The following is a 22,730-nucleotide window of genomic DNA, read 5'->3' on the forward strand; positions in this document are numbered from 1 at the left end:
AACACTGCAAACAGAATATTTATACGCTGAGAGAGAGAAAACAAGGCCAGGCCTGAAAAGCTTTTCTCACTGCACTGTGTAGTGGTTGTTATATAATCCTCTGTAATCATGGTTCACTTCATATTCCAGTTTATACTGGGCTGTCACACCTCATTAGGAACAATAGCGTTACTTCATTGATGCTTCTATGCATTTAATTTAGATTTAGGCTCTTCTTTCTCTCTCTTTCACCACTTCTCTACATATTTCTATATCACTCCGGATTTCTCTATGCATGTGTATTCTTTCTTATTCTCTTCTCTTCCATCTCGTTTTCTCCTCTTTTTCAATCTCTTTCTGCCCTCGATTTCAGACAAAGTATGTCTTCCCGTATGAGTCTTATTAGTCCATATAGAGTGCCAATCTGCATTGTAACCATATAAATACAAAAAAGTAGGCTCAGTTCACTTATCACTTTAAATTGTGTGACACACACTTGTCATTGCATCTCACTTACCAAAACTACCATAAACACCTTGACAAGCCTTCAGGAGCCTCCGCATTCATTGTCATGTGGCGAGTGTAGAAGGGTGTATAGGTTGAAGATTTCCGGCACCTGTTTACTAAATGGTTGCCTTACATGGCGTTCCTATCAGGAGTGAAGTGGGCGACATTGTGGGAGGTGGTTGTTCTAGCTAGCATCAGGGGGCAGTTGCAGTGTTAGCAGTTTTGGCGCCATGGTAAGTGGAGTGTAGTTATTAATAGAGTTGGGCCCATCCATCTTCCTGTCTAGGAAAAATGCTGGGAGGACCAAGGTGGCTTGGGCTTGTGTTCAGCACTTTCATGGCTGCCCACTCTCCCCCTAGTCATCAAACTGCTTTTGTTTGTTTGTTCACTTTTTCTTTTTTTTGGTTGAAGGGTTCCTTTGGTGCATTTCAGTCTATACTTGTGCAGAATGCTGCTAGTATGAGACTCTGTCGCAGGTAAAAAACAAACAAACAATTGTCAGGGAGGGAGCTATGGAGGCCTCAGCTACGGCTTGCATTGATGGTTGTCACTAGTGACATCATGAACAATCATATAAATTATTAAGAATCTTTGAATATAACTTCAAAATCTGCTGTGAACGTTCAACCATTCAATAATTATTTTGTAATTTAGAAATGTTACTTTTGGAGACTCACTGTGATAATACAATACCATTTTATGACATGGACAAATAGCTAATTTGGAAATTCACTAAACCCTGGAGGCAAGAACAACCAAAAGCATGAACATAGACTTTCACTGAGCAATGTGACACTGGCTGGTGACTATTAGCGTCTCTGTCCCAAATCTCTAACTCTGTTTACAGGACAAAAACATAGAATAAGATGTAGTCCTGGATTTAAACCCTAAGCTAAAAACAGCTAAAATAAAGCCATGTCATAACCAATGTGCACTAGTTGCAGCAATACCTGCTCAGTGCCTGAATGCATATTTTGCTACTGACCTGTGAAGTATAATGTGCACATGAAATGACTGAAAAATCAGGTTGTACAGTATGATGCTGACAGCGTGATGAAGAAGAAGAGGAACTACCTGAGCTCATTATTGTCCGAGGACAGATAACACCTGGTTAAAAAAGTGCAATGTAGAAATTACTTGAGATTCAAGCACCCAGACTGCCTCACTGGACCACCCCAACCCCCACTGCCATTAGAAGTGCACACCTGAGCAGCGGTATGATGTCACCTCCCATCCCAGTGATGGGTGTGTGGTTGCCAGACACAGAGACAGAAGCATATGTTGCTGATACGGTTGTTCCAAATGTGCGAGGAGTCCAGGGTTAGGTACCTAGACCAGATGGTTCATCTAAATCTGTAGTGAGCAAGGAGGAGTGGGTAGGGGGGTGATGAGGAAAAAAACAAGCACTCTAATTCTCTGCCACCCACCAGTTTTAGGCCAAGGGTCCAAATGTTCTATTTTGGAAATAACTACTGGCCCATTTGCAAGTTTTAATTTGTGAGATTTTACTTTTGTAAATCAGACATGTATTACACAGTGACATTTTTGCATAATAGGGATGGTTAAAGCAACTTTAAAATATCTTTAATGCCTTGTATGACTACATGAAAGGGCCAGCAAATGAAAGGTGGTTTGAGGGGGGGTCGTCACATTTAATGCTGCACTTCCACAATAAGTCGCTGTGTGCCCATCATTTATACTTTACATGTTTCAACTATTTTAGATGAGGGGGAAAAAAAGTTAAATGTTAAAGTCTTGCTTTTTGGAATAATGCATTCTCTGAAGGCTTTCACCCGGTCGAGCCAATTTGGCCTGATTTAATTAGAGAGCACAGGAAGTTGTCTGAGACAGCAACCAGGGAGTGACTGGCCTCCCTGTTATCTCCAAGGCTTCTTAATTCCTCTGCCACGGGGATGGCTGCAGGCCTATGAAGTGAAGGAGCTAAATGTCCATTGTTTGTCAAATAAATGTTTTCCGTCTGTCTTGAGGACAAATGGACATGGACAAATCTTTCAAATCAGAGATGCCCCAAATTATTTAAAAAAAATACTTAAATTGTTTTTATATGATCTTGAAATGATGTGTCAAAATGATTAGTAATTTTGTAATTCAGCATGCAGTGAGATTATTCTTCCTTCCATGAATGCACCAATATTTTAGGAGCCCATTACACAAAACATAAGAACAATTTGACCAAATTAAGTTTGACCATCCTTATTTAACCAGAACATTAGTTATCAGACATCATTATAAAACATCAATCTGCCCATGTTTACAGCTCCAGTCTAGGTTATTTTGTATTTTGCTTGTCATGACAATCACTGTGTTAACTGTTAGATATCTTTCTGTTTCTGCTGTCCACACACTGTCCACAGGCCCAGTACCTGGACATCGTGTATGTAGTGCAGTTAATCCCTATCCTCACACTTAGCCCCTAAATCACCTCAGAGAGGAGGCACAGAGTGGAGGCAGAGTGGTTAATATTCACAGACATGAAAAGTGTGAGATTGCTTTTCTGGCTAAATAGGGAGAGGGATCAAGTGCTGGAGCAAAACTCTTATAGTGGAGACCAGCTTGATGGCCTTGGTGCAGATGTAAGTTGATCTATCTCTGTTTACTTTTGTATTAAAAGATAATTTCTCTGACTAAGAACAACATTCAGTCTAACCCCTCCTTCACAACCCCAAACATACATATTCGTACCATGAGGGCTCCAAAAATACATATAAAACATGTCTCAATCTACAGTAAATAGTACCTGTATGATCTAAAAGATTTGACTATATTAGCCCAATATTTTATTTATCAGAGATTCTCAGTTTGATTGATAATGACCGCAATTAGGCTTTAGACTGCCTTCCAAATACTAACATTTAATGTATTACTGTCACCTTTGGCTTACCAGCTACAGTAGTAGCAAGCATAGTATCAGCCATTGTTGCTGGCATGACTTGAAATGAGACTAAGACGCTGTTATGTAACTGTCACACATAAACAAATGGACAATTTGAATACATAATTTCCTTGCCTGACAGTTTTGTTGATATATGAAAGCAAATACTGTACACTAATAATTCACTTGTCATATTTCCTTTCAGCTACTGTCAACGTCCGAGTTAAAAAACAAACAAACAAAAAAAACCAAAAAAAAAAACAGGAGCCACTCTCCGATTGAGCAGAAGTCAGTCATCTTCTTCAGAGATGTATATCTTTACTCCAGGGTCAGTCATTTGTTCCTTTAGTTGTGTTTCCAGTGAAAGTGGTGCAGGAGTTTTGGGGCTTGCCTCTCCCCTGCTGATGTGTTGTGATCAATGGTGCACAGGCATTGGTAATAGGGAACCTTTCAAATGTAAAATTAACTACCTGCAATCTGACAGCATCAGAGAAACTCAGCATGTATTTTATGCTTAGTTGGTACTCCCCCGTTTCCACGCTTGCTGTAGCATGAAGTATCGTGTTTGTGTATGTGCGTGTGTGTGTTTGTGTGTGTGTGTGTGTGTGTGTGTGTGTGTGTGTGTGTGTGTGTGTGTGTGTGTGTGTGTGTGTGTGTGTGTGTGTGTGTGTGTGTTGTGTGTGTGTGTGTGTGTATGTATGTATGTATGTATGCATTGGTTAAATGTGGAGCCACATTTGTTTCTAGGGGAGGATAGAATGGTGTCTGCTTTGTCATATTTGTTTGGTGAGGCTGAATTTGCCATCAAAATATTATAAACCTGACGCTTGCAAACCTTCATTCAGGGAGAACAGGCCTTCTTCCACCTTGCACCATCTCCTCTTTCTTGTTAAAAAACAAATTCCATAAGCGTCAACATGCTTTTTTGACAACATGTTATTTGGTACCACTGGTCCGGCAGTGGCAAGGTCTGGTTTGGTGCGAACACAAACGAATAACTGTTCATCCACTTCCAGTGACTAAAAAACGAAATGGCAATCATGTACATATTCTTTAGAATCTCACAACGCACTGTTCATGTCCAGTATCTGAGAAAATATTAAGTATCTTTTTGCTCAGCAATTTAAGAAATCTGCAAAGTGAGGTCAAAGAGAAGCACACAAAAACACATTTTCTTACATACCATACATTGACAGAGGGCATCCAAGGGGAAGTGTACAATGCTCTCTTTCTGCTGTGTAACTAATGTAGGACATAATAAATTGAGTTAGTATGCCGAGAATTATTTCTATGAGTTTACTTTGGAGTCACTTTCTGACCTCTAGTGGTCAGAGATTGCACAATGTAGCTTTAAACACGCTCACGCCAACCAGGATCCTGCATTACGGTGCCATTCAAGGAAAAGTTAGAATAAACAATTTATACACCGTATCTGAAATAATGTTATTGGTTTCATAACTATTTTTGGGCATTTTATGGCTTTATTTGATAGTTAGCAGTGAAGAGATTATAAGGACTGAAGTGAGACAGATGGGGAACGACTTGCAACAAAGGTCAAGAAACTGATGAATTTGCTGAACTAAACTAAAACATGTACGGCTGAATTAAAAATTTTTTTTTTTACTTTATTGTCTCAACTCTTCACTTTCCACCTGTTCTTTTAATTTGGGGCTCTGATTAGGTGCTACATGGTTCTCGCCCATGTAGCATCTTTCTTATTGCTGTTTCCAGTATTAGTGTAAATGAATTTAATCCACTGGGGTCACATATCTAGTGCAGCAATAACAGAAAGAAGTGTAGGGATGATCTCACTTAACATTAATATTCACAATTGCACCTCTCTTCCTATGATTGATTGTCATCACCAGTTTCAAAGCACCTCAGGTCTTTTAGTACAACTCTTGCAATTGAAAAACCTAATGAGTTGAGAATAAAAATAAAAATTAAAACAGGTGTGGCACAAACTGATTACACTGGTGTGTAGCCAAGAATCTGACCACTGAACATCAGTTTGTCATCAACTTCATTTGTGTGGTGACATAACAAAGAGCTCAATCCATGTTGCTCATTGTGAACCATTAAGAGACTTATTGCATACATTTCCTCATTGTTTGGACTTTCATTTTCATATATTAATAAAAAGAAATTAAGCTAAGCCTGTAGATTTCAAATTTTATATCAGGTGACCTATTCATAACATGTTTGGATATGTTGTCAAACATCTGCACGTATGTACACTGATTTGAGTGTAAATCACAAGCATTTCCATAATATCTTAAATACTACTACAATACTTAATACTACTTCTCTGTGTGATTTTGTAGGATTTACCAACTTTTCATCAGACAGTAGATGTAAAAAATGATATTTTAAGACATTTGGAGATATGTGCCCCTTCCAGAGTTAAATAAATGTCTTGTTTGGTCAAGAAACTGTAAAAGGCAAAGTAAAACAATTGCGAGAAAAATTAATAATAGTAAAGCCACGATATTTCCAAATAAAGAAACCTTCATTCAAACCTAATTTCTATCCAGTATTTGAGTGAAAGGAGGTATTGTCTGTTTCTGTCTGTTGGACTAAGGATGAATGAATGTTTAAGAAATATCTTCGTCCTCACTGTGGTGGAGTACTTTATCTGATGTGACCATCAGGTGCTGTGAGTCTGACAGTCGTAGTGTTTGGTGGCTCACTTGACATGCTGGTATCGATTACTTTCCCTGATTTAATCTCTCTCCTCTATTTCCCTGTCCAGCCCCACTCAATCTCACCAGCAGTGGGAAACACAGACAGCTATATCAACCTGCTCAACACACCGGCAGCAGAGAGGATGCTTAGAAAGAGGAAAACATTTTAAAAAAGACACTTTAGACTTTCAAAAAAAATCTTGCAATTTGGCTAAAATGAGTTTTAGGTTGTGAAAAACATCAATTTGAAAATCCTACCAATTTGAGAGGTGACCTTGTCCACTGTATGTGCTTGTCTACTAGTGACTTGGGCCAGGTGGTTCTGTCAGGCCGTCAGGGCCGAGCGGGTCAGAGAAACATTTGCTACTGTTCTGTTGCTTTAATAAGACTCATTAATATACTGCATATGTCACCAACAGTGTCTGACTGCGTCCCCTCTGGGCTGGGCTAGTTTTGGCATGACATAAGAGGGGACACACACATTAACTGAATTTAGCCCATTTGTCTTATATATCAATTGTAAGTCCTCCTTATGTGAGTGTGTGTGTGATGTATTGGCCTGTGTTGTGCAGTCAGCCTGTGACAAGATGAAGTATGTTATTGATGCTGGGCAGATTGTAACTCAGGGGTTTATTGCCTCGTTGACTCATTTTAATATCCTCCGATGATAGATCTAACCCTGGTGAGGATGCTGCCTTTGATGCACTGTGAACAAGAAAGATATAGATTTACAATTGATCTGGAGGGCAATTATACTGTTTTCCTATTTTCCTAAAGACAGTCAAACTCATCGATGCAGGCATGCTGTATGGTGAGTTTAGCTCCATTTAAAATACACCTACAACAATGGTTTAACATCAACACAGCATTAACAATCTCTCTGACCATATACAATCATGTGAGACTGGTTCCTCATGGCTTTAAACAGGAAGTGGATCAAGCATCTGATGTTATCTCTTTTCTCTTTTTGAGTGAAATTTGTGTCTTTCCATACACAGATTAAAATATGCAGATTATTTAGCATCACTATTTATCTACATGGCATTTTAAAGCTGTGTATACCTGATTTACTGGAGGTGCTGTTTCACATAGACATCCATTAATTGGGATAAACTAAGCTCATCTCACCCATCAGCATACATTAAAAACACACACATTTATTTGTAAGTTTGTTTGTGGGCAAGGTAGGCTACTGTTGAGGACTCTAAGGTTTTTCATAGAATATGGCCAGGAGCATCATGCAGTCAATTTTTTTGAGGGGGCACATTTTCACAATGCATATGTTCACACAGTAATTATCAACTGTGACTTCTTGTATTTATAATCAACATCCCTTTCATTAACTATCTAGACTGAATAGATAGCTACTAATAGACAGCTAATTGAATGACATTTACAATATAACACTTAATAGCAATATTGAACTATTATACTTAAACTATTATATGAGACTTTTGCTTATGTGGCATGGAAAAGGCAGCATTTAGATCCTCATGTAAGAAGTAAAACAATTACAGAAGGTACTTGATAGACAACTGATAAATTATATATGAAAAATGAAAATAATAAGAAATTGTGACAGCTTGTTGTGAGGAGTGTGTTGAGGGAGTTTGGACTCATGACCTCAATATGTGTAAATTCCTGACTACTGCCCTGTTTTAGAGGGAGAAAAAAAATCTCCCAAAACTGGGCCATTCATTGTTATTGGCTGAACTATGACATGATTCCTGGAGTCATTAAAGCCTGAGGAAGTTTTCGAGGAGAGTATTTCACTTTTACTATTTCTTTTTACTATTCCCGCTTAAGGAGCTTTATTGTTCTGGTATCAGTTTTCTTATTTTTTGCTTCACTGCAGTAGTTGAATGAAGCGTGAAATCATTTGATATAAGATGCACTTTGATGGACTATCTAATCATATGGTGGAAGTTTGCTAAACCATAACCTCTGAAAATGGAGGCTGTTTGAACCAGTAAAAAATAAGTTTGGTGCCTTAAATGCATTGAAATACCTGTGCATGTTTTCTTTAATGTAAAAGGAAAAGCAAAACTGCCCTGCAGTCTTACTTGCACTAATATGTCTCAACAATAAACTACCTTTGCTAAATTCAAAACTTATGAACACAGTATTGAGTATTCCATTTATTATATTTGAACTTACAACAGTACATGAGACTGAATGCAGTGTAGCCATAAATTCACAAAGGTTAGAAGGTAAAAAAGACACTGCTGTTAGAAAGACACTGCTGTAGTAAACCTGACGTAGCAGCTGAATATTTAAATGTAAAGCAATACATGGCTGAGGGAGATCATTCCCTCACTTCCTCTTTCAATGAAAACGCAATATGTTCCCTGTTTAATGGTCCTATTAACAAAAACTTGAATGTTTTAAGTCGGCCAGTGAAATAACGATGTCTTCTTTTTATTGCGTTTGTGAAATATAATATTAAATGCCCCAACACTGTTGCACACAATTATTCGTTTGTTGATTTTCTCACTGCCAGATTGTCTTCATAATATTCACAACTGCCTCACATTTCATCTGTATACTGCTGATATGAATATTAACATTATGTAACTTTCCATTTATTAGATATTTTAGTTGAATGGATTGTAGTAGCAAGAAGCAGCTAGTATTTACTGTCACTCTGCAAGTTTATCCATTACTTGTAAAGTAAGATACAGCTGCAAAGACATTATGAGCCTGAGTGCTGCATCAGTGTAATGCATCACTCTTATTATCCATGTTTTACTTGTTATTGTTTTTTATTAGAATTTTTTAGTCAGCTGTCAACCTGAGAGCTCAGTAAAGCGTCATGTAAGACTCATTCATGTTACTGTGGGATCAAGTTTTAAGTTAAGTGTCAGGTCAATAATCCTTCAGATTTCCCATCAATGTACAAAATATGTAATATGCATTTAGGATTTTTCACAATTTTTCAAATGTCCAAGTTTAAAATATTTAAATGCCATCACTGAAACGGTCTTAAAAGGTATTCAGCAACTACAAAAAACTGTCAAACAAACAAAAAATTACGTTGAATGCTATTTTGTTTAGGTTTGGTTGTAGACAAGGTGCCCAGGTGTCCTGGCATGAATGCAGTTACGCAGAATGGCATGATACCTGGCATCCACCGAGTCTCGCCAAGACTCTGGTGGAGCAGATTCTATACCATCTGGAGCTTGCACACTTGTGGTACCCCACCCAAAGCCAAGAAGATGATTGCTATCAGCATGATTACGCCTTTATTAGATTAGCCGTACATTGTTTACAGGCTTGTGGCTCTGCCCATGCCAGGCTTTAACAATTATTTCCCCCTGAAAAACCAATGAGAGGGTGGAGTGATCCACTCGCCAGTTGATGAAGACATTTCCCTTATTACTACATAAATGTATTGCTCAGAGTTAAGTTGGAAGAAATGTTTTCTTTGTGATAATTAGCAGTTTCTTCTGTGATGTTTGAATAGTGTAAAACAAATTTCAGGATAGAATTTGGTGAAAACATGTCATGACAGCCATGTTAGGCTAATACTTCTCCTTGTCACATGTACAAAGTGCTAAGATTGTGTCCAGTATCATCTCTGCTTACAGTAAGGCCCTGACACCAGAACTAGGCAAAAATACAGTATGTCATGATATCATATTTTCAAAATATTCTTAAATTAAATTCTAATTGATTCAATTAAGATAAGCAACTGTGTTGTAGCAAAAAATTCCTCTGCGATTTTGTGCATCAAAGACACGCAAAAAAAAGACACATGTGTGGCCTCTTTCAATGACTGAGCAGAAGTAAACATGCAGAAATGAGGAGGTGACACGTAAAATAAATCTCCCCTGAGGATCATTTTGCTCCAGTATCAAATCAACCAAATGCTCCAGATCTGTTTTTATCATGATGTTCTTATAGCCAGCTAAGAAATTGTACATCACATATACTATCCTCTATACCATCAAAAAAACAAACAAACAAAAACTTCTAAGTGGAAGATCTTATAATTGCCTTTGATATCAAATCTGGAGGTAAAAGTAAGACTTTAGAGTATAGATGCTTTATTTGTATTGTCCTAATCCAATTATACTGTAGTAAAATTCAAGAAGAGGACAGTATCTTCATCCAACAGTTTGAAACTGAAAAAGTGAAAGTGGTTTAATAGTCCACAACTGGTATTAAACACATACAGTCTCTCCCGTGATGAGTACAGTATAATCAGTTTGAAACCATGGTGAAAATAGAGCCATTTTGTCACTGTAGCAGCTCATATTAGCACCATGCCAAGGAATGAAGACATGATCAGAGGAGAGAAATGCTCTGCCAACGTCTGTCTTGTCCATGCCAGTTCATGGGGAAAAGGGAAAGGTAGTGGGCAGAGCCAACTTTCCACTCCAGCTGGAGAACTGGTGAGAGGCATTGTTTCTCTCAGCTCCTACTGTCAGCCCTTGTAGTAGCTGGTCTGTAAGACTAGCCCACTGTTTCAGAATAGCATTGAGCCATCTTGCCAGACATTTTAATACAAAAAAGCTAGATTATTTCAGAATCTTGCAAAAAATAAGCTTTCCTTTGGAAAAATCTTCACCTAATGTATTATTGAGCATCTATGTCAGATTTATTCAGTTGAACAGCTTATAGTTTTTAACTCATGTGTCATGTATTCCAATTTTATCAGATTTTTTGTTTAAGTATCACACTTTCTCTAGGGGCTCAGGCCACTGATTTGCTGAATGTAAAATCCTTCCCTCTTAGCTGCATCCTCTACACTGACTCCCTTCATTTGCTGTGTAAAAAGGAGCTAATCAATATTCCAATCACAGATACGGCTGACGGTCAAGTCACCAGTTCACAGAGCTTCACTGTCCTTTTCTCTGTCAATGCTGTCTCTGACCACACTTACCCCTTTGCTCTGACCATCACCCCCGCACCTCGCTCAGATTTAAACAGACATCACCTTTGTAAACTACCACCCTCTGTTGGCCATGGCAGGGAGTTGATATCCAGTTTAGACCAAATACTGGCCATGATGTCTCTGGGGGTCATTTGTCACAGCCGTAGTATGAATATGTTCAGTTAAAAGATTTATTATTATCTTGTTTAAAATAATATGCATGTTGGTAAAATGACTGCAGATTAATAATTTTCTGACATGAAGCACCTCCTATTTTGTGTATCATGTAGAAATACAGAAATGTAAAACAATACTGTAAATAGTGCTCTGATCTATTTTATATTGTGAAAAAACCCTATCTCACTCTTTGTCCTCTCTTTCATCAGGTCCAACTGGCTGAAGCCATGCTGTGGCCGTCGAGTGGCCCTGTGGCAGGTCTGTCTGCTCAGCGCTGGCTTCAACTGTATCCTGGTGGCCTGTGTCATCCTGGTGGTGCTTTTCCTGTCTTTGGAGCTGCTCATAGACACCAAACTCCTACAATGTAAATATTGTTTATGGCTGCTTATTAGTTTATTTTTTACACTTTTTTTTGTCAAGGAAATGTCTACTGTGCATGCATATTCTTCTCCAGCAGTGCACTGTGTGACGTTCATAAACACCTTGTAGGCATTCAGTGCAATTTGCAGGAGCAGCTCTACTGGAGCTATGATGAGGTCAATGCTGTAGTTTCCTTGAGCATTAAACTGCATCCTTAATAAAACTCCACTGGTGCTGTTCCTGCGCTGTGACCTACCTGCTGACAGAGTCAGACAATAGTCAGAAATCAAACAAGTGTCTTGAACCAAATTACTCCTATCATTCAGTGTGCATCTACTTGTATACTTGTCACAAGTAAATCTTTCTTCATTTTTGAGCCTTTATTGATAGAGATAGTAAACAGGAAACATGGAGAGAGGGAGAAGAGAATGACATGTAAAATGTGAAGTTTAGAGGCAATGTCTTTTTAAACTGGTATCTGAGGTACAAATGTCAGCCATAGTTCTTCCTTTGTGCAGTTTGCTTCATTTCATTCTGTGTATAAATGTGTTCTTCAAAAACGTATATAAAGGGGGACTGAGGACCCTAATTTATTTGTGAATATGACTGCTATGAATTAGAATACACTGAGTACTGTGCCAGTAACTTAAACGAGTCTACACATTACAAGTAAGCGCTGTTGAAATCATCAAATCAGTCCTGTGATCTATTTTACAATATATGTGTTATAGCCGTGGCATACCTGATATGATGTCCATATTAAATTACACTTTCCATCACTGCTGTCTGTAGTCTTGCCAGTCACAGAGGAGCTGGGGGGCAGGGTGGTAAATGCTTGTGATGGAGAGTGATGGAGAGAGGTGATAATGAACCCAGTCTCTTGTCAATGGCAGCAGGCACACAACTCCATCGATTACTAGCCAGTGTTCTGCTTTGATGATACCTGAGTCTACCTGCGGGGACTGCAAGACTCAAGTCACTCCAGATCTATTGTGATCTAGTGGTTTGTCCAGTGCCTGTCCAGCAAGACAAATAGAGGAGTGAGCAGTAGGGTGAGTGATGAAAGAGTTCACAGAGAGATTAGTTGTGTAGATTGTGGGTAGATACAGTTTGACACTGTGGAATAAAGGATGGACTCTGAGTTATGGAAAGAGCTAAAATGCCGATGGACATAATGTAAAGGCAAGCAGTTGAATTGCTGGACACACTTGCTATTATAAGATACAAGCTGAGACACAAATAAATAAATAAAACAGCTGTTTTTAAATTATATTGTTGTCTAACTAAAATAACAATAAGCAGAGTGTGTGTAGAACTTTGTAAGTTAACTTTTGTCCTCCCTCTTTTCTTTACAGTTTCCAATGCTTTCCAATTTGCCAGCATTATCCACTGGATCAGCCTTATCATCCTGTCACTCTTCTTTTCAGAGGTAATGTGTTTGTCTGTGTTTGTTACACATTATTTCTGGTGTCACCTTTAATACGAATCTTTTTTCATATAGAAAGATTTAGTTTTTTTCCTACCTCTCACATAATGTTATGAGGTCACAGGAGTAGGGGTGGCTACTCAGTAGGAAATGATTATTGGATGTACTACCATAAAATTTGACGTAGACTTTCATGTTCTCATGAGGATATCCCACTGACTTTGGTGATCCCATGACTTTTCTCTAGCATCACTCTGAGCTTGACATTTGAGTGAAATGTACAGTTCCACTTAAAATTTTGGACAAACTTTTGACTGGTACAGCATGGATGTAGACCCTTAGTCTTGTCAATTCATAATAGAATTAAAAAAACAACAACTTTCCTTAACTCTGATAATGTCTTATCTCTAGCAAAGCCCACCAGGTACAGGAACTAAAGCAGTTTGCCATTTAATTCTCATTATTGCCCATTCGGCAAGTCAGGATTTAGCTTTAGTGTCAGAAATACTAGGCTGGATGGCAGGTAACATTTCTATTGTTTGAACCATAATTGTAATTAGTCTTAATAAAATTTGAACAATTAAAAAAATAATAATTCTGATATTGTCACTCTGGAATTGTGAAAAACAAAATGGCGAGGGGAGAATTTGGCCCACAGGCCTCCAGTGCAAACCAATTACCTTGACTGCCTCAGCCCCAATGCCCTAAACCAAACATTACTTACCAGTGAGCCAGCAATAGCAATAATTAAAGCTGAGCTTAATGAGCAGTGGGGATGGGGTTACAGTGATACGATCCATCCAAACACCTCGCCCACTGACATCATAGACTCATCGGGGAACAGTGTTAAATAGATTGATAGATAGCATATCACCAGCTGGTCCCTCTGAACCAATGAGAAACGTGGATTCTAACATGTGGGTGGAGCCCATGCACTTCTCACTTGACACCGGCACTGTTGTCCAACAGGCGCTCCAGATGATGGATTAGCAGGACCACTTGTACATGACACCCCATGCTAATTGGAGTGTAAATCAATGGCCCTGCTCAACAAAGGGCCCCGCATCTGACAACATGTGTGGAGCGCAATCTACAATTTTATAGGTGATCAGATTACAAGCGTTGCACCCTCCTTTTGTAGGTCAAAGATCAGTGTGAGGGAACGGATTTGCACAAAAAATGTAGTTTTATCATAGTGGATCGTTAAATGTAATACATTTTATAAGGACTGTTTATCTTTACGTTGTATCTGTGATGTGTGAAAGTCAAATCATATTATATGTGTGCACATATTCACTTGTTTGTAGCTGAAACCTATTTTACACTAATCAAATATATTTATTCTTTTTAATTTTGTTCTACTTTTAGTGAGTCTAGCTTCATACATAGCATTTTTGCATATCATTCTATCTATCACTATTAAGAAATATAGAAATTAAAGATTGGAGGAAGAAAACTACTGCACAGGCCTGCTCACTGTTTTTAGCCTGTGTTCACACATCTTGACTAAAGTTGTTGGATGTGATGACAGTTCAAAAGACTGAGAATATCACAAGAGCTTTTTATATGTACCAGCATACTCCCTCACCTATCTATTTTAATGCTTTCATTTATCTCTCCCTCCGTCTGTCTTAGACTGTCTTCAGAATTGTAGTGCTTGGGATCTGGGACTACATAGAGAACAAAGTGGAGGTTGGTGCTGGCATTCTGTGTTTATTGGCATATCTGAATGCCCAGTTTTGAATTTTTGCCAATGTCAGATATTATTTTTAATTTAGCTATCTGTTTCTATATTATATACCTGGTTTACACTTAAATCAACCTGTTGTATGTTATATAATATGTATGTATGCATTGATAAACTTCACTCCAGCCAAATTATCATTACAGAGTTGGGGTAGTGTTTTGAATTTTGTCGTTTGTTGTGTGTATGATTCCTCAGGTGTTTGATGGTGCCGTCATCGTGCTGTCCCTGGCCCCCATGGTGGCCTCCACGGTGGCCAACGGGCCCAGCAGCCCCTGGGATGCCATCAGCCTCATCATCACCCTACGAATCTGGAGGGTCAAGAGGATTATTGATGGTGAGGCAGGCAAAAACCTTGTGTCCGCCGACATTGTCTTATCAAGAGGGTGTAATATATTAATTTTGTGGAAATACCCAGTCTTTCTTAACATAAAAAAAGAGCCAAGTGACCCTGTTCTCGCCATGATTATACAAATGATTTACTATTCAGAGCAATATAGCTATTGATCATCTCTCAGAGTAAATTGCTGCCACTCTGCTACTCTAAGTTGTATCGATTGAAAGGGTCTAGTTAAGTAGATTCAGAGAGGCTATAATGAATATAGTGGTTGTTCTCCTCTATGCTAATGTAGACCGGTTCGATATTTGTTTGGAGGTCACCCTCACCACGGCCCTCTGACTGCATACAGGATCAGCTGCACACAAGCCACATAGGAACTCAGCATGCAGTTTGTTCATGTCCAGTGAGATGAAGTAGTGGAGCAAAGGCTTGTTTTCCCACAATATTTCCCTTTAAATCTGTACTTAACAATTATCTGCTATTCCATATTTCCCCATAGACAAAACAGTTGCACTTATTCAGCCTGAATGAGAGATACAGTCAGTATAAAACAAAGGTTGTTTTACAATTTTATTCATATTAATTAAATATTTTTTGTTATTGTATATACTTTTTGGTACATACATAAAAACTTAAATAAAAAATGTTCAGGGTGGCTTTAATGCAGTCTCTTAGTCATACCTGAATAAGTTCTTTGACGGATCAAATATATTGAACACTTCATAACAACATTTCAGATTATTCATACAATACAGTATTCCGTGGGATTGATTTACTCGGGTGAAACACACTGAGCAGGAGAACAACTCCTTAGAGCAGTGTACTTCTTATCATGCAGCTGCAGTGTTGGTTTCCATTGCATGAACTCTTCATTTTCCTGCTGCACACCTCGACCTGTTGGGTTTGATATTTGTGAGTGATTGAGTTTTCTTGTTAGGCTGGTGGCAACACAGCTCAGAGGGAAAAAAAATCACACTGAAAACAATAAACGTTCGGCTGAGGGACCGGCTCTGTTATTGTAGGAGAGAGATTGAGCATCTTACAGAATTAGCTTGATTTATAAAGTGGCAATGTTTGTGTCAGTCCAATGAGAGTGGAAATACAAAGGGAATGAGCTGCAGCACAATTTATGAGGTGTGGAAAAACTGAGTTGAATTTATTTGCAAAGTGATACATCAAGCAGGAAATATCAAGCTTTCAAACATGTAGAAAATAGGTGGCTTAATTGTTATTTCAGTGAGTGTATTGGAAAACAAAACAATTTGCTGCACAGTTAATTTGGTAGCCTGGTGTGATATTCTTTTAGCTTGACCAAAATGCAGAAATAATTTTAAAAAACTCAATAAAAAACTAAATACTACCACTACTACTACAACAACAACAACTACTACTACTACTACTACTACTAATAATGATAATAATAACAACTTTATTTGTGAAGCAATTTTCAAAAACAAGACATAAAAACTATAGAAATGACCAGTTAAATAATGAATAAATGTGGAATTGTAATAATGGTAATAATGGTAATGATTGTAAGAAAGGAATTACCAAAACACAGTTAAGGCAAGTAAAATCAAAATGAAAGAATAACCAACTCAAGAGAAAATAATTCTGAAAAAGAGGATTTTTAAGAGTTTTTTAAGAGAGAGTGTTTTTTTAAAGAAGAAACTGCTAGCCTGTCTATCTGGCAGGTTGTGCCAAAGTTTATGGTCAGAAACCCCAATATCCTATCTTCAGTTGGAGCCTGAACAAGATTAAACAAATCTAACACACTTAAGATGTCTGACACTAGGGGATTCTCACGGAGAATACAGCAGGATAGGCATAGTTCAGGAAATTGTTTTATTAAACCGACAGTGAACTATAAATATATGTATATGTATATGTATATGTATATGTATATGTATATGTATATGTATATGTATATGTATCTCTCTCTCTCTCTCTGCTCAACAATAAGCAGAGTTTGTACTGCAAACAGAACTTTTAATTTTTGATTTTTGTATATATTGACAAAAAAACTCCATAAATCTTTATACTTGGTTATCATATTCAGACTATTCACTCATGTATTTTAGTGGCCTATAAAATTGTTATTGTCTTTGTTTTAAACCTATCTCTTTCTTTCCTTTGCTTCCATCATAGCTTATGTGCTACAAATCAAAGTTGAGATGGAGTTGGAAATACAGCAGTGTGAGAAGACCAAGGCTGTGAGAGAGGAGCAGCTGGAACGTCTCACTCAGATCTGCCAGGAACAGGCTGTAAGTACCTAAATGCCTTTCGTTTAGCCTTTCTGCCAGGCTGCCTTTCTCCATACACATCAGACTTAACCAAAACATTAGCTTGTAAGATAACAAAAAGAGAGGATAATATAAAGCATAGCATGTCCATACTGAAGTTATAAATTATAACAAGAGCAGTACTGTAAGTGGGCCCTCATGCACAAACAATATGTGTGACTACTAAATGCATTGACATGGTTCTGCAAGTGGACTGAAAGAGAAGTTTTGTTGTATTTTGGCAAAAAATGGGTTTATAACATACAATATTAAGCATGTTGAGAGAGGGTAAGTGCGGTATGCTGCAGGAGTGCTTTTAATATTTTCTGTGGACTATTTAACAGTTTTTTAAACTTTGATATTTAAACACTTTTAGAATCCATTGGTAACCAATGTTCTCCTAGATGAAAAAAACAACTTTAACAACTTGATTATAGGGCATGTTTAATATTGAAAAAGACAGATTTTGAGTACAATATAACTTTAAAATCAGCTTGCAAATATAGTAATCACACAACCTATGTACAGGCCCTTCAACATTAAAAGTATTCCCTTTTTATTGTTAAGCTTTTGTTTCTGCTCTATGGCTCATTTATATAGTGAATTTATAGTCATATAGCCATTCATTCTTTGATAAAAGCAGTCTGTAGATTTGTCATGGTAATTGCTTTCCTACACTAACGGTCTGATCAAGACCATCTACTACCAGAGGAGGGCAGCAATACCTAACAAACTGGTCCATTCTTTCCCTACATTTCATCGTAATTCCTCAGAGCACCTACTAACTAACCTGAAAATACAGACTTTGGTAAATATTTATAAAGATTTAAATCTCAAATGACAAATTTAGGTTCAGATCTGGGACAAAAAATAAATGAAATAAAGAAATCAAATATAAAGATAATTATCACATCCATGCAAATATGGTCAAACAAAGTTCTCTTTAAATGTGTATAATTTGTAAAAGTTATTACTACACTGTTTTTCTTTACTTTGAATTCACTTTATTTCAAAAGGATGACTGCTGCAACAGTTTCTTGTCATTGCTTTGATGTGCGATTATGGACCAAGCTCTGACTCTGGGCCAACATGTCAAGTGTCTGCATCTTCTCTTTTTCCAGCTGATAAACATTGCAAAGCTCAGGCCCATTGTGTCTCAAGCTGAGATGTAAATACTAATTTATGCTTTTATATTGTCCCGTCTCGATTATTATAACTTCCTTTTCACCTGCCTCATCAAAACATCCCAGGAACATTTCCAAGTGGTCCAAAATGCTGCTGTAAAAACTCTTGACCAGGTCCTCCAAAAGGTCTCATGTGACACTGTGTCTGGTTTCTCTTCACTGGCTCCCCATTAAATTCAGAAACCACTTCAAAGTTCTTGTGATCACCTATAGAGCTCTGCATGATCAGGCTCCTGCCTACATTATAGATCTACTGCAGCCCTACTGCAGGTCTCTGATCAGGGTTAGCTGGTTGTTCCTTGATGTCTTAAAAGTAGAGGAGACTGTCTTTTCAGGGTTGTGGCTCCTAAACTTTGGAACTCCTTACCTTTGGATTTAAGATTTGTGAACTCTGTGAAAAGCAGAGACCCATTTGTTCAGACTTGCCTTTTTCTATAATTTTTCTATCTTCTATTTATTCTGTTTTTTTGTGTGTATGTGTTTTATGTCTGTCTATATGTGTGCTTTATTTCCTTTGTAACATCTCTGCTCTTGAAAGGTGCTATATAAATAAAGTTACTTAATTACTATACATTAATCAAATTATATGTATTTTAAAAATGCATATTACTCTCAGTGTTTGTGATGTTCCTAGTATTGAAAAATACATAGATCAATTATTCTCTTCCTCTTCACCTCATCCTGTCTTTGTCACTCCATCCTTACTTGTTCTCCCTCTTCCATCCCTCCTCACTCTGATTGCACTCTTTTACTTTTTTTTCTACATTCTCAAACTCCTCTCTCATCCTTTTTTAAAATCCCTTTTTACTTTCACTGTTATTTCACACTCGCTACATTGCGTATGTCTCTTTTATTCTATACACACACATATCACACACACCAAACATCTCCAGTTTGAGATCAGGCAGCTCAGGGCCCATCTGGCTCAGCAGGACCTGGACCTTGCAGCGGAGCGTGAAGCAGCCATGCAGATCCACCATGTATGGGGCAAACAGGGAAGGAGTTTTCAAGTTGTAGAAGGCTTGACTCCCGGGGAGTCTGATGACGAGGGCAGCCAGAGGAACCCCAGGGAATCCCATGCTACTGCAGGTATGGTATAGTTTCTAAAGCGTTGTTTTTACAGACTGAATTTTGGGATATTAGCAATGGGCTCTTAAACTGTTTTGGTGAAACTGCAGATATCACATGAGTACATCATGCATTTTTAGACTAAATTAACCTAAATGTAAAGCAATTGAAGAAAAATATACTTACAGTTATAGCATCAAGAGTATACAAACTAAAAATGTGTCTTTAATGCCCTCTGTTAATGCCTCTGCTAACTGCTAATTTCTTCCAAGTTCCAAATGTACCTGCAGTATGAAGCAGGAGTTTTCTCTCAGATGTGACAGAATATTGCAACTAGAAAATATAGGTTAATTTGGTTGAAAGGAACATTTTAAATGGCTATATCTTCCAAATTGTATGTGCTACAAAAATATTGCTTATTTTAATATACATTATGCTATAGGCACTGTGTTTGCTTGAGAAAGCAGCATGACAAATCAGGAGAGAGGTGCAGCATAAAGTATGTACATAATTATGTGAAACAAAAAGTCCCTAACGGTGTAACATCAGGTGAACTGGATGCAGAGCAGTGTACAGTTAATCTGGAGCAGTAGCCCTGGAGCATCTTCGAGGCCAAGCTCTTAGCCCATCCGTGCTTTCACACGACACCCATCTGACCGCAGGCACTATGGGATCAATATGAGGGCAAAAAGGCTTTTAGGATCTGGTGGATTCTGGAGAAAACAAGCATGTTTTCTGACACTACGTAAGCCTGGATGGGCCTCTGTCATGCCTCAACTATCTCTCTTACCGTCCCTCTCGTGGTGAGGGCAACCTAGCTAGGCCAGACAGCTTGGGCTATTTCAGGTACAGAGTGCTCTGTGCATTGGGCCTTGTTAGGAGAGAGTGGGCTTCTGTCAACATCTGTTCCCCCTTCACCTGCAAACCACAATAGGGCACCAGGAGGCTCCACAGCGGCCACAATATTACCCCAAGGGCATAGTGCGAAATCTGGCTCTCAGAAAAAAACGGGACTTTTTACAGAAACATGGTCACTGGGATGAGCACTTAGGCCATGGGGCTCAACTCAATTCAGGTCACCTCAAATCAAGTCAAGTTCACTTGTATTGCCAAATATTGCACACAGTGTCTCAGTGGGCTTCTCTCGCTCTCACCTGCAAGGTGCCATCAAACTATTAAGAACTCTTAACAAGGCAGTGGCCTTCATAAGAATTAGTGTCTCAGGGGATAAATGGTTATACCACCTTCAAAGTACCAAACCATGTAGATTTTTACGAACATCCAGGGACAATTAATCAATGGGCCAGTGGAATTTTCTTTAAAATGTGGAAAGAAGATTGCAGTGACAGAACAGTAATTGTCCAAGCACAAGACTTTGCAAAAATATTTTAAGATATTAAAGAGCCTATTTGGAGCATATATGAATCTCACAAAACATGAGACAAATGTGTCATAAAATCAAAGTGTATTTCTTTTTCATTTGAAATAATCATTAACTGTTCAATAAATGTACCTGCATAAGCATTAGCTGTAGCAATTGCTAATATTCCTGGGGTCTGCTCTTACACTACTTGACCAGTGGTGTAGAACTGATACTTCCTTCTACCTATCAAATTATAGTTTAGATTTGAACTAAAAGGACCTCGGCATGTCACCTCTCTTTTTACACCGACAGATGACAGCCTGGTAACTTGGTTGTCAGAGAAAAAGGAGGAGAGCCTTTTATGTATGCTGTACAGCCTATTCTTTTTTTTCTATAAGACTCATGTGTTATTAATTGTGGAGTGATTGTCTCAGTCTTGTTTTAGTGAGTGCAATGCTTCCTCTCCAGGGGTGGCTCAGGGATTAATATTTTAGACTGAAAAATAAATGAAATTACCCATCAGAGTCTACAGCATGTCCCGAGGGACAGGGGCTAGCACTCAGGGTACTCTGGGTTCGCACTCAGCCGGTGGACAGTGAGCTCAAGACCAATCAAGCGAGCAGAAGAGCATTGCAGATCGCAGCCATTCACCATGCACGCTGAGGCCTGCTAGACTGGAGGGATGGCTGCCTGAACAAAGAGCTCTCACTATCTCTCTCATTCTCCCCCATTTCTCCCATCCTTGAAACCAACCCCACCCTGTCCCTGTCCCAGTTTATTCCTGGTGCACTAGGGTGCAGCTAATGCACAGCGAAGCAGTGCAGGATCATCGCGACTTGCCCATAAAGCACCTGTGGCCTGGGGCAGAAGTCGCCTAAGTCAATATTATGTTGTAAACATAAGAGATTTTTTCCATTTGAACTAGTTTGTGCTGTTAATATTGGAATAGACCAAAGTACCTACAAATAGAAGGTGTGATGTTCAAGAAGAGTCACTGCCACATAGTGTTATAGTATCTGTCAGGTACACTATATTTAACTCTAATTTGAGCACTGACTTCCTGCTATCTTATTAAAATTTCTGGTTTCTCATTCTATAATCACACTATATATTAAAATATGTATTTAAGTCCAAACTGTATTTGATGTATTTTTTGTTCCCCTTTTTTGTGTGCACTCCAAAATTTGAAACAACCAGATAGTGCAATCAAAACAGTGATAACAATGTATTAATAGTAATAACATGGACAAAATGCATATTGTGCAAGTTAGAAAAAATTATATATATATCAATATATCAGGAAATGGATAGCAGAGCAGAACATTACAGGGTAGTACAGAAACCTGAAGATGTGAGTAAACCCAACAACACTTCTAGTGTGTCTGTTTATACATAACTTTTATTGTGTGGATTTGTAGACTGCTGAAAATGAGAAGTCTGAGCTGGAAGTAAAGAGTTTGTGATGTATAATAGAATATCATCTGTGTACAAATGTATTTTACAGCAGGATGATTACTGAACTTATGGATACAGCCATAAGTTCAAAGAAGAGTACTGTGATGTGACTGTGACTGTAATGGAGATAATGGGCATCCTTGTTGAGTACTTGTCGTATTTTAAAGGAGAATTTATGGTATGGTGAATAACATGAATGTCATTATTGTTGTGATAGTTTATTCTTCCGATATCTTTCAATCCATATTGTGACGTTTAGCAAGTAGAGATGACACATGGTTAGGTCTATTGATTATGATGCATAATCATGAAGAGTCTTATATCTACTGTAGATGGTTTAAAATCTTCCAAAAATACAAAAACAATCATCCACACAATAATATATTCAGATA

The 22,730-nt window shown here is 38.1% G+C and overlaps 1 protein-coding gene across 1 annotated transcript in view; it reads left to right on the forward strand.

Annotated features, from left to right (window-relative positions):
- Positions 1 to 22,730, forward strand: part of LOC133978978 (transmembrane protein 266-like) — a 31,846-nt gene that overhangs the window by 7,931 nt on the left and 1,185 nt on the right. Inside the window, exons 3-8 of the mRNA XM_062417369.1 lie at positions 11,326 to 11,480; positions 12,832 to 12,905; positions 14,538 to 14,594; positions 14,845 to 14,983; positions 17,135 to 17,250; positions 19,346 to 19,541. Of these exons, the coding sequence (XP_062273353.1) occupies positions 11,326 to 11,480; positions 12,832 to 12,905; positions 14,538 to 14,594; positions 14,845 to 14,983; positions 17,135 to 17,250; positions 19,346 to 19,541 (737 nt within the window). The remainder of the gene's footprint in view (positions 1 to 11,325; positions 11,481 to 12,831; positions 12,906 to 14,537; positions 14,595 to 14,844; positions 14,984 to 17,134; positions 17,251 to 19,345; positions 19,542 to 22,730) is intronic.

This window comes from Scomber scombrus, chromosome 1 (assembly GCF_963691925.1).
Source record: "Scomber scombrus chromosome 1, fScoSco1.1, whole genome shotgun sequence".
Lineage (NCBI taxonomy): Eukaryota > Metazoa > Chordata > Actinopteri > Scombriformes > Scombridae > Scomber > Scomber scombrus.